Consider the following 15,819-nt stretch of genomic DNA (forward strand, 5'->3'; position numbering starts at 1 on the left):
TTTGGAGTAGACCCTGTATATATACATAGTGGAATACACACAAAAAATTATTTTAGTTGAATATAAATTTTTGAAATAAATACCCATTTTGGGTAAAGACCTCTAAAAAGGGCCGGGAAGAGGTTCAAGATGAACAACGCGCTAGGCGGCTGTCAACCAGCAAAACCGACAACAATGTGGCTCGTGTTCCTCAATTGTTTGACTCTGACCCTCGATTGACTATCAAGATGGTTGCAAATGAACTGAACATGTCGTCTACTGCTATGTTTCGCATTGCTCAAGATTTAGCAATGAGAAAAGTGTGAGGCAAGTTTGTGCCGAAGCACTTTGCTATAACGAGCTGCGAGTCCACGAGTTCTTGGCTAAACCCCAGGTGAAAACGCTGTCCCAGCCCCCTATAGTCTTGACGTCGCCCCGACAGACTTCTTTTTGTTACCGGGTAATTTATTACCGGGTAACAAATTATTTTCTTACCGGGTAAATACCTATTTTGGGTATTTACCCGGGTATATACCCTGGGTATTTACCCCTAAAAATAAATACCCGGATATTTTACATCGCTACTTACTACACGCACACACATGCGCGCGCACAAACACATCAATTGAATTATCTAGTTTTAAGTTTTCACTTCTGTCGGCAGTCCCATGACTGCTTGTTTATTTATTTATTTATTTATTTAAATAATTTTCAGCCTATGTCTATTGAGACATTTATTTATCTTATTTTGGAAAATCTATGTAGGCAAACGAGAAAGTAGGCTCGTTTAACTCTAGAAGAAATGTCTTGTTCTTAGAATAATTTATTCTTACTCGTAAATTACGTAAAAAAAGTTGGTAGTTTCTTAAAAGCAGATTTTGAAAAGCTTTGGATATCTTGTAGATCGATGCGTTTTCGGGGTTTAGGTTCTCGAGGTAATCTATTTTTTCCTTCTTATAAACGTTTTCTTTGGTTTATTTTTTTCTAGCCGGTTTCTCTCATTTTCTAGGATAAGTCCCAGGTTTTATGCCAAAGTTTCGTTTCTCGATTTTTGTGGATAATTAGCTACGTGACTTCGAAAGGCAGTCTGATAAGGGTTGATTCTACATTTAAGGTTGGTAGCAGCGCTGTTATGGACCTATGGACCGTTCTTCACTGCTTTTTTTTTAACTTTAACGTCGGTATCTGCTACATTGTTAATGCCAGATTTACCTCATATTTCATGCCGGTGAAACTCTGCCCAGAGATTAGTTTCTGGTGAGGTGATTTTTTTTTTTTTTTGAAATTTTATATTTATGTTCGGGAAAGGGGACTTGTTTATGATTCGAGTTGAGTTCACCAATAGGTGATATGCAGTTAATTTCTGTTCTTAAAAAATGCAACATATAATGTCGAGGGTGCACCAGCTATATTGTCATAAATCGCTCAGTAAGCGAGATCCCAGATGGCAAAACAACTAGAGCGCTGGACTGGGAATCCGAAGATTGTGAGTTCGGGCCTCAGGTGTGACTTTCTCCTTCATTCCTCTTTTACTTTCCTTCCTTTCTCTAAGTTTGTAGAAATATGGAAATATATGTAAATAGTCTTAATTTGCATTGTTCTCGAATGTTCTTAAGAGAGTTTCTGTATAAAAAACCTTCTCTCGAACGGAGAGTTGGCAGTTGCGACCATTGAAAAGAGAGGAGGAAAAGAAGACTTTCATTCATGAAACCAGCACCCCAAGTCACGTGATAGATTTTAAAGCAAAGCATTTGAAGAAATCAGGTTTCTTTCTCTTGTTTCATGCGAAGTGCCAACCATTCGTCGTTGTTGAGTCACATGACTTGGGGTCTTTGGATCAGATTTTTCTAAGTCAGTGATAGGAGTTGTTCCCTCCATTTTAATTACTGCTCTAAGGTTGCGAGCTTGTAGCCTCAGGGGCGGCATTTCAGCATTTCATTTGGGGGGTCGAGTTTCTTAAATATGTATTACTACAGTGTGGTACAAAACACACATTATCTAACAGGGAGTGGTCATAAAATCGGTTTACTATGAATAAAAATTTGTGTTTGGAAACAATTAAAATTTTGATTCATTTTCTAATACGTTATCGCACAAAACATCTCGATACTAAAGTTTTTATACCTCTTGGAGAAGTTTTAATGCATGATTTTTGAAATTCGGAAGAGCAGGAAATCGTGTTACTAATCTGTCAGTGCCCAGTGTCGTGCTGTTTTACCAATACAACTAAATAGAAAATTTTTTTGCCCATTGTGTTTCGAAAATAATTCTCTAACCTCCTGAGACAAAGAAATCTTTCTCTACTAGCTGAGCTGATAGGAAAAGTTAAAAAAAATAATTGAAGTAACAAAGTTATGTATGAAAACACTTTTTATATCTTGCTCTTCAAAATCACCCAGGCAACTTCAAAAATTGTGATGGGCTTAATTTTACATCATTGAATAATCTAGTCTCATAGGCGCTCTCAGCTTCAATGAGATGTCCTCTGCATCCAGCTCTGTTATTCACTATTCCAGACTAATGAGTCCATAACAAGGACGAAACTGCAGTCTCTGGATGTGATAACCGGTCTGTCGGTATATTGCTTGTAATTTTTCTTGCCTCGTGCTAAAAATTTTACTCAAAATTGAAACATTTTATTTTTTGTTTTCAACATCCAATCCAGATAATATAGAGCCAACCATACAGAAAAAAAATATCATCAAATCTTGTGTTAATTTCATTCGAAACTGAATTGATTACTTCATACAAAATATTAAGAAAACAATGTTTGACTTTACATTGTGTGTGTGGGTTTTCGTCACTTTTTTTTTTTCGCACCTTTTTAAAATTGGCTCGGAGGAAGAATTTTTTGAAAGGTTTCACGATTGATTGAAATATGCATCTATATAAAATCTAGTTTCAGTTTCTATTGTAGATTGAACTACGGTAGTATGCTGCACGGATCAATTGTAGATGGAACTGTGGTTTGAATAGTCTGAAAATTAAGGGTAGTGGATTGAAGATGTTTTGATAGAGTAAAGCATTTTTCAAAAACTTTCCTCAATACAAAGAAATTGAATAAAAATTTAAACAAAGTCATACATGGTAAAGGGCATGAGCTTTTTCACCATTGAAAGAATCGTTTTGCAATAAATCTTCCAATCGTCAAATCACTGCTTTGAAGTTATAGAGAAATAATTTTATGGTTTTAACTCGTGAAGACCATCTTCTGTCACTCCGAGATTGTATACTTATAGAGCGCTATAAAAGATATTTGTTGATATGTTTTTTTTAAATTCAATAATCATATACATTTTTAAGAAGTTTATATGAAAGCATATAATGCATTGAGCAGCTGAAACGTGTTTCTAGCAGAAGAAAAAGATAAACACTCATCAAATAAATATACACTTAAAAAATGAGCGTAAAATTTATTGAATAATATCAAGGACTTTTCTTGTGAAAACCATGCAGCCACACCACTTTGCACGAGCCACTCATATTGAATATGCCATCGTTACAGTGGGCACACAAGTATGAAATATTTAGCCAAAATGAGGAAATGTCTTCTTTAGTTAAAATTAACCATGGTTCTCTATCACTTTTCTATGTTCTGAAAAGGCCGGAAAATACTTCATGAATTTAAGTCATCATCCAAATAACGAAAAACACTTTTTCTAGTCTGGGAATGCGTCGAGTTTCATCAAATATTTACTGAGAACCAGCGAGATTTTTTAAAATGAACATTGATTTCCGATTTACATAAATTGAATTCACCCATTTTCTATCATTCTGCTTAAAAAATTTGGGGGTGCGACCGCCCTCTCTTGACCCCCCTATTTGCCGCCCCTGTGTAGCCTGATAGCTCGCTTGTTTAGAATAAACCAGCTTTCATCTCTACAGTGTAGTGTGTATTCATTCTTGTTGAGAATGAATACACACTACAGCTTGTTACAGTTTGGTTAGCTTGTTGAGAATATTATGAATTAGCTGCAAGTAATAGAAGAAAAATATATCTCTTTTGAAATTTCCTCATGAGATTTTCATTTTTATTTTCCGCTCTCATTTTTTACATCCTGTATTTTAGTTTGACATAAAGTCCTCTAAGAAGTGTGCATTGGTTGCAATGCTGCCAATAATAACAGGTTAATTTGGTTAGCTTTGTCTTCAGTGGTGCACAAATGAAAAAAAAAATTATATTCGTAAAAAATGCAACATATAATGTAGAGGGTGCACCAGCTATATTATGAGCTTGCCACAAGGAAAAGGATAAAAATATATCTCATTTGAAATTTCCTTATGAGTTTTTCCTTTTTATTTTCCGCTCCTGTATTTTACATTCTGTAAACTAGTTTGACATCAAGTCACATAAGAAAAGTTTCGTGATTGCAAAGATGCCAAAAATGATAAGTTCCTTTGATTAGACTTTAGCGATGCATAAATGGAAAATTGATTGTTTCAAAACTGTTTTTAGTTCAAGCAGAATATGGGTATTCTCGAAAGAGATTGTACTCTTGACTGATTTACAATATCTTAGATTTCTTGAGCGGTAAACTGTTGTTCGACCCCTCCCCCCAATCCTATTTTTCTATAGGTTCTGTAGTTTTGAGCTGTTTAGTTCGTTGATGTTCTGAAGATAACTTTGAGATAATTGACAATGACCGAATATTTAAACCATAAAACACTATTTGTTTTTCACTAGTAGGAGAAGTCTTTCATAAGTTTCTGGTCCTATAATGGAAAGTGTCACCAAGCTTCGCAGCTTCGCTCTTTTTATGCATATTTCTTTTTTCTTTTGTACTTTGGTTTCCTTGAAGCAGACTTTCTGTGGTTGTTTTTGGAGAACGCTCATTATGGCGTTCTTCCTCTTTCCTTGCATTATGATTAGTGTTTTGGGGTTGGTCCTTTGTTACTGTCCTTATCTTTTGCCAAGACGACTTGTTTATGTGGTTTTTATGCATTGGTACGATCAGTCTCTTGTCAAATGCCACACTGATAAAGCAGTTGATCACACAAACGATTTCGGTGTTAGTTTCTTTAGTATCTGTGCAACGGAAAAAGCTGCTTTTCTTTCAGAAGGGTCTAACTTTGCAAAAGATCGGATTTTCATATTCAGAATAGTCAGTCTCATGTCTAGTAAACGTCATGCAGCATGAACGAGAAAATAGATGATTTCATAGTCAACCTATAAAATCACAGGAAAAGCGACAGTGCAAATGATAAACCAAGAATCAAAAATGTAGCCTTCGCAATGCATTACCTTCCCAGTTTATATTTTATTTCAGTTTATTAACACTAGAATTACGGTAATCTTTGTATAACTAGAAATACGGCGGGGGTCATTTTGACCCTCTGAGAAGAAATCTGTATAGTTCCCTGGACATTGTGATATGTTTGTGAAAATTAGTTAAACAGAAACATATTTACGTATATTAAATATAGTTTATTTCAAGAATATAGAGATTTTAGTTACATGTAATGAAGTATTTAAAAAGAGTTTAAAATATTATTAAAATCACGAGCACTGTCTCAGTTGCGTTTTAGAAACTAGTGGCTAATGCTCCTTTTGTGTATGAAAACATTATGAATGCTTTACAGTGATATAATCCAAGAGGCATTTTTTAGTTTCTGCTCTGTTTCAGCATCAACAAATGTATTTGGATTTCTTTTTTACTTCCTTTTACAAAAAAGGAAGTATTGTATTCCCGAGAACATTTTCACTCAAAAATCGACCTTAATTTCCATTTTTCCCACCCCCGAATGAATGTTGAGTTTTTTTTTTCGATCCGACCACACGTGCATATATACCTAAGAACGTATAGACGCCCGGAATATCCATTTTGACGATTCCTCGAGTTAATTAGGGGCCATTCATTAATTATGTAAGGGTCCCGAGGGGGAGTGGGGGTTGGAAAAATCTCTACATACCCTTACTTAGGGGAGGAAGGGGTCAGAGCCCTTCTTACGTAAGACTTTCCAAGTCGATATTTTATATTAGAAATTGCGCGGCCAACTGGTTTGACAGGGATCATATTTCATTGGCTTCTGGAAGGTAAAAAAAGTACTAGGTTGAACTGTTTTTTATTTGTTTTTCAAGGAATGAATAGTGTAAAATATAATAAAAGAATTTCACTGTGTATGGCATGTCTTATTTATTAATTTGAAACGCATCATATACAAAAATATTTACCGAAGAAACATTCATTCTAGATTCCTTTTAGAAAATATTTCTTTACACAAAAATGTATTTTTTTTAAAAAATAACATTAGTGAATTTGATAACGATTCCAGTGATGTAAGATTCGTTATTTTATTATTATGAAAAACGAAATAGAATCTTGCATAATATAGAGAGGGGGGGGTTGAAATTCTTACTTATCCTCACATGGGAGGGGGGGGGTTAAAAATTGCCAAAATCATTCTTACGTAATTAATGCATGGCCCCTTACAACGAGTTTTCTCGTGACGTCTGTATGTACGTATGTGCGTATGTATGTCGCATAACTCAAGAACGGTATGTCCTAGAAAGTTGAAATTTGGTACGTAGACTCCTAGTGAGGTCTAGTTGTGCACCTCCTTTTTTGGTTGCATTCGGGTGTTTCTAAAAGGGTCTTTTGCACCTTTTTGGGGGGAAATCATTGTTAGTTTCGATGCAAACTCAAGTGGTGTTATAATTTTGCAGACACTAGGCGAATATATTGCCAGTCTTTTGGTCGCCAACTTGGCAACAAATTTGGCGATTGTTTGTTCGTTTTTTTTTTAAATTTAAATCTGGTTTCAATTTGGCCACTGCTGGTGATATTCAGAGAGTTAACTATTAAACTACTTTAATTTTCCAATAATGGGGAACTAACATTTAATTGGTGTAAAAGGAAGTCATGTGATGCACACATCAGTTCGTTTCTTAAAGAGGTTAAAATGACACCATCCCACGCTTCTAGGTGTAACCCTGTAGTTCGGGTTAAAGAAATACATTTTTTGTGAAACCTTTTATATTATTGCTCAGCACAATGATGTGGGAAAAGTCATAGGAGGATTAAGCTTTTTACGAAAATACCAAGGAGCAATTAGCAAAACAAGTGTGCTTGTGTTCAAAATGACCCCTCTTGTAATTCTAGTGTTAAACATTTTGTTTTTTTTATGTTGGGCTTATACTAGTTTTTGAAGGAAAACTTTCAGTCATGGCTTACCTTTCAATGGTTCATATTAGTCTGGAATTTCATGAAAAAAAAGTATATAAATGTTTTTGTTAAAAAAAAAGTTGAAAAAAATATTGAACTGCTAAAATACTTTTCTTTCACTCAGGTCTAATGCTTAACTTTTTCTATGTGATCAAGTAAATAATTTAACACCCTCAGTCCTTTTTTTTGTAATTAAGAATTTTAATTTATTCTTATATGCTAAACGACTAAACTTGATTCCTTATTCTAAGTGTTTGATTCTTTCAGTTTAATGGATTGAATCAGCTCTTTCAGAGTTCTGAATGCTTGAATTCGAATCAAGTTACTATAATAATGTGCAATTTTTTACTTTAAGTGTTAATTAGTCAAGTCATATGGAATGATGGCTAGCTTTCTAATGTAAAACGTTAAATGCAGTTTTGAAAACCTCTAAACACTTTTTAACACCAAACTATGAACACATTTTTTTTAACATGCGTGTTTCAACTGTCTTTTGTTGATTTCAAGTTGATATAAAATGTCTTAGTCTTTTTTATTCTAAGATAATTAATGAAACATAACTTGTGAAACGTAGATAATTTAACATTTTTGGAAGAAAAATACTGCTGCATTGCTATTTTTTAATAAAAGTACCTAAGAATCTCAGCAATATTCATAACTGGTTATTTTGCCTTAGTTAAAAACGTTCTAAGGCTATTAAAATCAGTCATTATGTTGATTTAATTTTACATTCAATTACAATTGAACAGTTTTAAACCCAAAAACTGCAACATAAACGCCAAACTTAAAATGCTTGATAGCCCCGTTGTAAAATGGAAAATACTAATATTTCCACATTTTTTAACTATGAAATTATTTTTATTATGAATTATTTTTGAATAAGAAAAATAGATATTTCGTTTCTAAAGATAAATAATTATATAATCATTTCTAAATATCATTCTTCGTTGTGATAAAAGAAAATCTATTTTATTTACTGGGCGGAGTAACTTTTAGCTTTTTGCTTCAGTGAAACAACGAGCCTAAAGGAGTGGAAAAGTGTTTACTTTGCATTAGCTTTATCTTCCTTTCTTGAGATTTAGCTGTTTTTATGATTGAACAGCTTTTAGATTGATATTATATTTAGTGTGGTTTCCCTTTTTTACTTTCTTTATTTTTTGAAGATGCGTGTTATTTATCTAATGTACGCATTTAGGAACTTGTTTTTAGCAGAGTTCACAGTATCTATTCTAATCCTTGTCATTTTATTTTTGTATTTTTGCGTTAAAAACAAATTAAAATCTTAAGTAACTAAGGGAGGGTGTCATACAGTTAACAGAGTTCACAGTATCTTTTCTAATCTTTGTCATTTTATTTTTGCGTTAAAAACAAATTAAAATCTTAAGTAACTGAGGGAGGGTGTCATACATTAGAAATGTTTGGAAAGTGTCAAACAAATATTTTCTCCGGATCTGTTATGAGGATGACGACTGCTTTTTCTATAAAATATTAAGTCAGTATCTTCGGGGAAAAAATTTGTGTGCTTGTTCCAGCCTTTATTACGATTGTATGTAAATTTATGCATTTAATGTTTTCATCAGTTCGTGCTATTATAACTAGTTGCCGTAGAAAATATGTCGTTAAATCATGGAATAAGTATTGGCGAACCTTGGGAAACTTTTTTTAACCTGTGAAATGCTACATCTTATCTTTCTAGATTGACTTAAAAACAAATACATTGGTGAGCGAAACGAGCCGGGTAGGAGCCCCAACTACCGGAATATTTTTTGTAACTTCTACTATCTCTTTTTAAGTTGTATTTCAGTTAACTCAAATCAAATACGTTTGTTTTAATAACAAACAGAGATCATGTATGTTTGAATAAACAAAGGAGCATCTTGAAGGTAAACCCCCCCCCACCCAGTTGTGATTTTCAACAACATTTTATTTCGCTTTGAAATTCTCGCTGAAGATGTGAAAAAAAGTTTACACATGGTGATACATTAGTACCTTGATTAATCAGAAAGTAAGACACACTTTTAGCCTACTCTCCTGTAAAGTTTTTAAAAAAAAGAATTATAAGGACATGAATGAAGGCTTAATGCATCCTTAAAATATCGCTATTCAGAAAACAAAAAAGAAATAAAAATAATTACCTAATTATGAAAAGTAGGTATTTGAGACTGGGAACCCCCCCCCCCCCCCCATAGGTTTCAACGGAATAACCTTTTATTTTATTATTTTTTACAAGTATCTCGGCTAGCACATCTCATTCCTATACTTCATGTTTCGATTTTAAAACTTTCTCGTTCAGTTAAAATTCTTTAAAAAAATAATAATTTGAATTTTGACATCTTGAATTCAAATTATGTTTTTCTCAATTACGAGTGTGTGTGGGGGCATGTGTGTTTGTGTGTAGGGGTATGTGTATGTGTGTGTAGGCATGTGTGTTTGTGTCTGTGTGCTGGCCCAAGTGTGGGTAGTTGTGTATATGAATGTGTGTGTGGGGGGGGGGGGTATGTGTATGTGTGTGTCTGTGTGCTGGCCCAAGTGTGTGTAGTTGTGTATATGAATGTGTGTGTGGGGGGGTATGTGTATGTGTGTGTAGACATACGTGTTTGTGTCTGTGTGCAGGCATGAATGTGTGGGTAGTTGTGTGTACGTGTGTAGGTGTATGTGTGCGTTTGTGTGCGTGCAGGGGGTATGTGTATGTGTGTGTAGGCATGTGTGTTTGTGTCTGTGTGCTGGCATAAGTGTGTGTGTGTGGGGGGGGGGGGTATGTGCATGTGTGTGCAGGCATGAATGTGTGAGTAGTTGTGTGTATGTGTGTGTAGGTGTATGTGTGTGTATGTGTGTGTATGTGTTTATGTGTGTTTGTTTGTGCGAGTGCGTGCGTGTGTGTAGTTGTGTATGTATGCGCGTGTGTGTAGGACGTGGATGCAACCTGGAGACGGCTTTCGCTATAGGAGCAGCATCGTGAGGACCCGGTCGACGGTGATGGTGCGGAGGGTGGCGGTGGGAAAATCAAAGGACATCAAAACAGTCAAGTGAGAACAATAAGCAATCGCGATCGCTCAAAAAAAAGTATACCAGGAAATTTACTACATAAATAGAACAGGAATTAAGAAACAGATTATCTCAAAAAAAAACTTGATTCGAAGGATTTGATAATGTAAAATAGCTTTGTAATATGATTTCTTAATTTGATTAATTCCAAAATATTGTCGAACGATTCAAAAATGATTAAAACTAGCCTCTACAGGTTAAATTAAAATTTCTTTAGATTAAAAAAAACTGAAAAATGTTTTTAACGCTAAAAAATTGAAAATTGCTGAAATTTTGAATAGATTTTTAGTTTTTGCTTATAGAAAGATGTGGTGCTTCATATCACAGAAATAAAAAAAATAGTTATTAATTGAAATAGAAATAATATATCCTTTCATTCTTAAGTTTTTGTTTAGAATTTTTGTTTTTGACGACGGAAAAAAAGGGAAATTCGGAGAGCGTTATTTTTTTACCCAAAGAAAGAGTTGCATGATTTTTTAGTATAAATAATTCATTTATATTTTATTTGACTCATTAAAAATATATGTTGTTTCTTTTTAGATTTTAAATTTTTATTTGTAATTGACACTGGGAGAGAATGAAATTCAGAGGGTTTTATTTTTTACACAAAAGAGAGAGCTTAAAAAGATGTTTTTTATTGATAAACATTATTTATTAGATGTATTTTTTGTTTTTAATTCAATTTAATTTTGTTTTGCAATATGTTTGATCTTTTTAATGGAAAATCTAAAGTGTTAGCTGCTTCAGAATTTTAAAAATTGCTCTCACTAAACTTGATATTTCATTTACGTTGTAACTATTTAGGTTTTAAATTTTTATGCCGGGAAAAGTTTTTCGCAATACTGTTCTCTGTCTTATGTATAAGTTTAAATGGTAAATGAAATTGATAATTTTTTAAATCTTTGTAGCAGAATGCTGATTAACAATTTCTGAAACATATTGCAAGCAATTTGAGATTTTTTTTTAAATTCTATATCATCCAACAGGTTTTGTTTCCTTGACATCACATATTTTATTTTTAGAAATTGAATTTTTAGAAAAAAATAGAATATGTTCGGAATAATGTGCAATCACTGCTAATTGAGAGAATATTGATCGGATGATTGAAAACCGATAGGTACGTAAGTAGACTACGGGAAAGTAGGCTCCTTTTGTTCCAGATGGAACGTCTTGCTCGTAGGGTTTTTCGATGCTAAAATCCAGGAGAGCCACATAAGAGCATATGTTTTGGGAGATTAAAACGAAAATGAAAACTTTCCAGTAGTCTTGAAACCGTGCTGTGTTTACAAAAGAAAAAAATAATAAAGAAAAAAAAACAATGCGGGGAATCTTTTTAACGTTTTACCTTCAAAATTAGCTGTATATTTGTAAGCGTCTGCGCGAAAATAGGTGAGAATAAGCGAAAAAAACGTTAATTACTTTCACAGTCAGCTGTACTCTTTTATAATTAACGCAGTTTTGCTTTTTTTTTTTTTACTGTACCTCATAAACATAGATTATTATTGCAATTCGCACCTCACATCTACCTTTTCCCTTCTTTTTTTCTGGTCAATTTTACCTTTGAAAATCATCCCGTATTCAGTTTTAATTTATGTCTGCAAAGCAATAAGAAGTTTCAAGAGTTGGAATTCTCTTTACATTGATGTTTATTTCGTTCTGCAAATCTATCCCTGCATTTAAACCAAAAGAAATACTTTTTTTTTTCATTTCTTCAAACATTTTTTCTTTCTTTTCTGTGTGTAATGATACCCATCTACCTTACATTTTTCGTTTTGAACTATCTCTTTAAAAATGCTCGTTATATTTACGTTACTATATTTAGAAGTTGTTTTCAATTTAAAGAACGAGCTGGTGATATTAAATGCACAGTTTGAAACTCAGCATCAACAAATCTTTATATCACACGGATTGTACATGTTTTTTCATAGAAATATATTTATTTCTTGATTTTTCTATAGAATATAATAGACCTATAATAAGTTTCTATTTGCATACAAATTCAATTTTGACAAATAAGGAGTAAAATTAACTCTGTCAAATGCTCTGTGGCACATAACGGGTTATCTTCCGAGTAAATACTTTTTATATTTACAAACTTTAAAAAAAAAGGAAAATTGATGTATGAAATACTTGTGACATCATTTAATGCATCCTTAAGTATCTACAGCATCACCAAAAAAAAAAAAAAAAACACGTTTTTTTTCCTCCCAAGTATATTTTTAGTTTTTTTTTTTTTTTTTTTTTTTTTTGTTTACTTGCTTGTTTTATCACGATTAAAAAATAAATAAAAGTTTTAAGTTTTGTTCAAACAGTTTTTTAATAGCATAGTTCAAACGGGTTTTTTAATAGTACGGTTTAAAGGTTTTGTAAAATTAAGTAAAACGAACGATTTTTAAATGTAAATAACTTTTGTTGGTAAAGGGAAAAGTGACAAACAAAATACTATTAAAAGAAGATTAAAAAAAATAATCGGGATTATGATAGATCGATGCCTATCATACAACCCTTCTTTTTTTCGCCTGGTGAATACTTTTCTGTGAGTCATAACATCAATCAACAAGAATTGCTTCTTTCTAACCGATTTGTTAAGCTTTTCTTATTAAAGCATTTGTTTGTCTTTTGTATAATGAAAAGCTGTTTTCGATCCTAATTGTATGTTGGAAGTCAATGGGACATACCCACCGTATATGCTCTTGGTTTAACAGATTTACCTAGACGGGCACAGATACACTTCTGTGTCCTCACCAATTGCGATTTTATGCACCGTGGATTCAGGTATTAGACCTAGTCTGATGGTAACCATTGCTCACATAATTTACCACCCACTAACCGCTGACGAGATAAAAATCTAACCAAACATCCATTGAGGATGGAAGGTAAGGCTTTAGTTTGACCACAACTGCACCGCGTGGAAGCCTCACCACTATGGTCCATTTTGGTATTGGTGTTTGATAAAGAAGATTTAAACTAAGAACTGCGTAATTTCTCTGTTTGATTGAGGCATAAACTCGACCTCTTCATCACAAAGAATTGATGGGGTAAATAAGTCTTCGATATAACTATCATATGGTTTCCAGCAATAGATTTAGAATGTTTATTTCAGAAAGACCAGTTTCTTCTTTTTTAGAAGACATCACACTCATTTTCAAGGAAAAAATATGTTAACTCCAATAACGGATAAATTTTAAGATCTCCTCTTTGTGACCAAAGAACTTTTTTACCTTCTTGTAGTGCTTATGTCTTTCACACTTTACCGAAAAATGAAAAATATCGATCTTCTAAATCTGGTGTTTCGCTTTAATCTTGTTTCTAACATTTGCTGTACCCAAATCTCTGTGTTCCTTGTACAGCTTAAACGTACGTTTTCTCCCCGTACTTTCTACCTTTTAAGGTGAAGCCTTCGGAATACTATGCATTGCCACGTAGCTCAAGTAATGTAGTCACCATATTCTTTAAAAGCTGGGATTTGAGCCCTGGAGACGTTGGTCAAAAACATCGTAGTCCGCATGGAACTACTGGTTTTTTACTTCAACACGGATGTCTACCCCCGTCTTAGTAGAGAAACTTCTTTCCCATTCCTGTAGTTGAGGATTGGTATATTTGCAGTATCCGCAACTACTTCTTCAAACGAGTTATATTCTTTGTCTCACCTGAAAAGATTTGAAAAGTAGATTGAACTGGTTTTGATACTTAACGCCTCAATTGTTAAATTAAGAGGAGTCAATCTACAACAAACTTTTCACTAGCCACGTTCGTAAAAATCACTCATTTCGTTAGTTTAAGATGAAGTGATCAATATGTGCAAACAATAAATAATCTAATATTTTTGAAATTTCTCATAGATATCATTTACGTCACTAAGCATCAAAGCAAAGGAAAAGTCATATGAAATTCACTACTGCAGGAAAAATTAAACACTAATAAATGCATTAATTTGTTCAAGTCCGATTAAAATCGATTTTTTTTTTATTTGGCAAGTTCGATTCACATTTTTTTTCCTATGTTGATTTACATTGGGTACACGATTTTAGTTTCAGTACTTATGAACTCCTATGATTTACTGAAATGAACTTTGTTTCACTTTCAGTCGATCCCAACTTGTTTCGATGCCTACCTGTTCGAAAGGTCGATCCTACTCAACAACTTCGATCCCATCGAACTCGTTGAGCAGGCGCAACTCTCGTGACAGAAAGACTGTATGCAGTCTACATCCCTTGACATCAGCAGAAATAGAAGCCCTGCACGAAGCGCATGCGCATAGAGAAGATGAACTTCAGGTAAGCAAGATGAGTTGGTTCGTTTTCACATAAACTAAAGACAAAAACGTCGACAGAATACACACTAAAACTAATAATTTAAGGTAGCGATACATTGAATAAAACTTTTTGCGCAGTTTACGACTTGTCTTGAGTTAAGTACCCTTGAGCTTGATTTGAACCCTTATTTGAGCATTTTTTTTTTCTAATTTAATAACCTTTAATTGGCTTTAAACAACTGAGTATGGAAAAGGATGTGATGCCAAGACATGCAACTATAAAATATTAAAACATCCAGACACTTTTGCAAAAATAATTTCTAATCTAAACCCATTATCCCAGGGGTTCCCAAACTTATACGATTTGCGACATCCTTTTCATGGTTAGAACTTTCTCACTGCACCCTAACTTTACATAACGTCGCCTCAGATCAACAGTAAGACATCGAATCCTAGAAATAACACTAAGATGTCCTACTGCTGCTCTAATGCGACGATATAGGGTACAGTCATCCAATATGACGGTACTTCCTGATTAATATTGAGCACTTATGTTTCAGTTTTGAGCAATCACGAATGCTTATTGTCCTCACTTGATGGTTTTGATGTTCCTATGATTTTATTTCCCCGCCTCCCTTTGCAGTACGCATCGTCGGCCGGCCGCCTCACGATGCTGCTCCTCTAGCGAAAACGGTCTCCAGGTTGCGTCACTTACTTGCCTACACTTACACATACATCTACACACACAAACACATACACACATGCATATACACCTACACACACATACGTTTACACATACACCTACACACATACGCTTACACATACACCTACATACACATACACCTACACACACAAACACATACACACACGCATACATACAGACACACAAACACATACACACAACTACCCACACACAAACACACACGCCTACATACACACACATCCACACACACTCGTGATTGCGAAAAACATAGTTTGAATTCAACATGTCAAAGTTCAAATTATTATTTTTTTTAATTAATTAATTTATTTATTTATTTTTTTGTACATGCATTTAACATCTACGATAAATGTCGAAACTAGTAGTACAAGAGGTGATGATTTGCGTTGTGACCAGAAACAGTTGTCTAAGCTGCAGTTGTGGAGGTTGTAATTGTTCAAAATTTTTTTTTACAGTGCTACAGGGATAAGATTGCACTGTTCTACATACGTTGAAAATTGCACATACGTTGAAAATTGGTATTGAGGATTGGTACCAAGGAGGTGTTGTTAACGTTAAGTACATGTTTTTTAGTATTTATTCGACTTGAGGTACAGTTAATGTACATGATTGAGAATAAAAAGTAGGTTTTAGAAGTGTGTAATAGAGTATGGCGC

General features: G+C 33.8%; 1 protein-coding gene across 1 annotated transcript in view; it reads left to right on the forward strand.

Moving 5' to 3' along the window:
* Nucleotides 1-15,819, forward strand: part of LOC129216348 (cGMP-inhibited 3',5'-cyclic phosphodiesterase 3A-like) — a 602,719-nt gene that overhangs the window by 475,513 nt on the left and 111,387 nt on the right. Inside the window, exon 4 of the mRNA XM_054850562.1 lies at nucleotides 14,275-14,464. Within this exon, the coding sequence (XP_054706537.1) occupies nucleotides 14,275-14,464 (190 nt within the window). The remainder of the gene's footprint in view (nucleotides 1-14,274; nucleotides 14,465-15,819) is intronic.

Source organism: Uloborus diversus, chromosome 2, assembly GCF_026930045.1.
Source record: "Uloborus diversus isolate 005 chromosome 2, Udiv.v.3.1, whole genome shotgun sequence".
In the NCBI taxonomy this organism is placed as follows: domain Eukaryota; kingdom Metazoa; phylum Arthropoda; class Arachnida; order Araneae; family Uloboridae; genus Uloborus; species Uloborus diversus.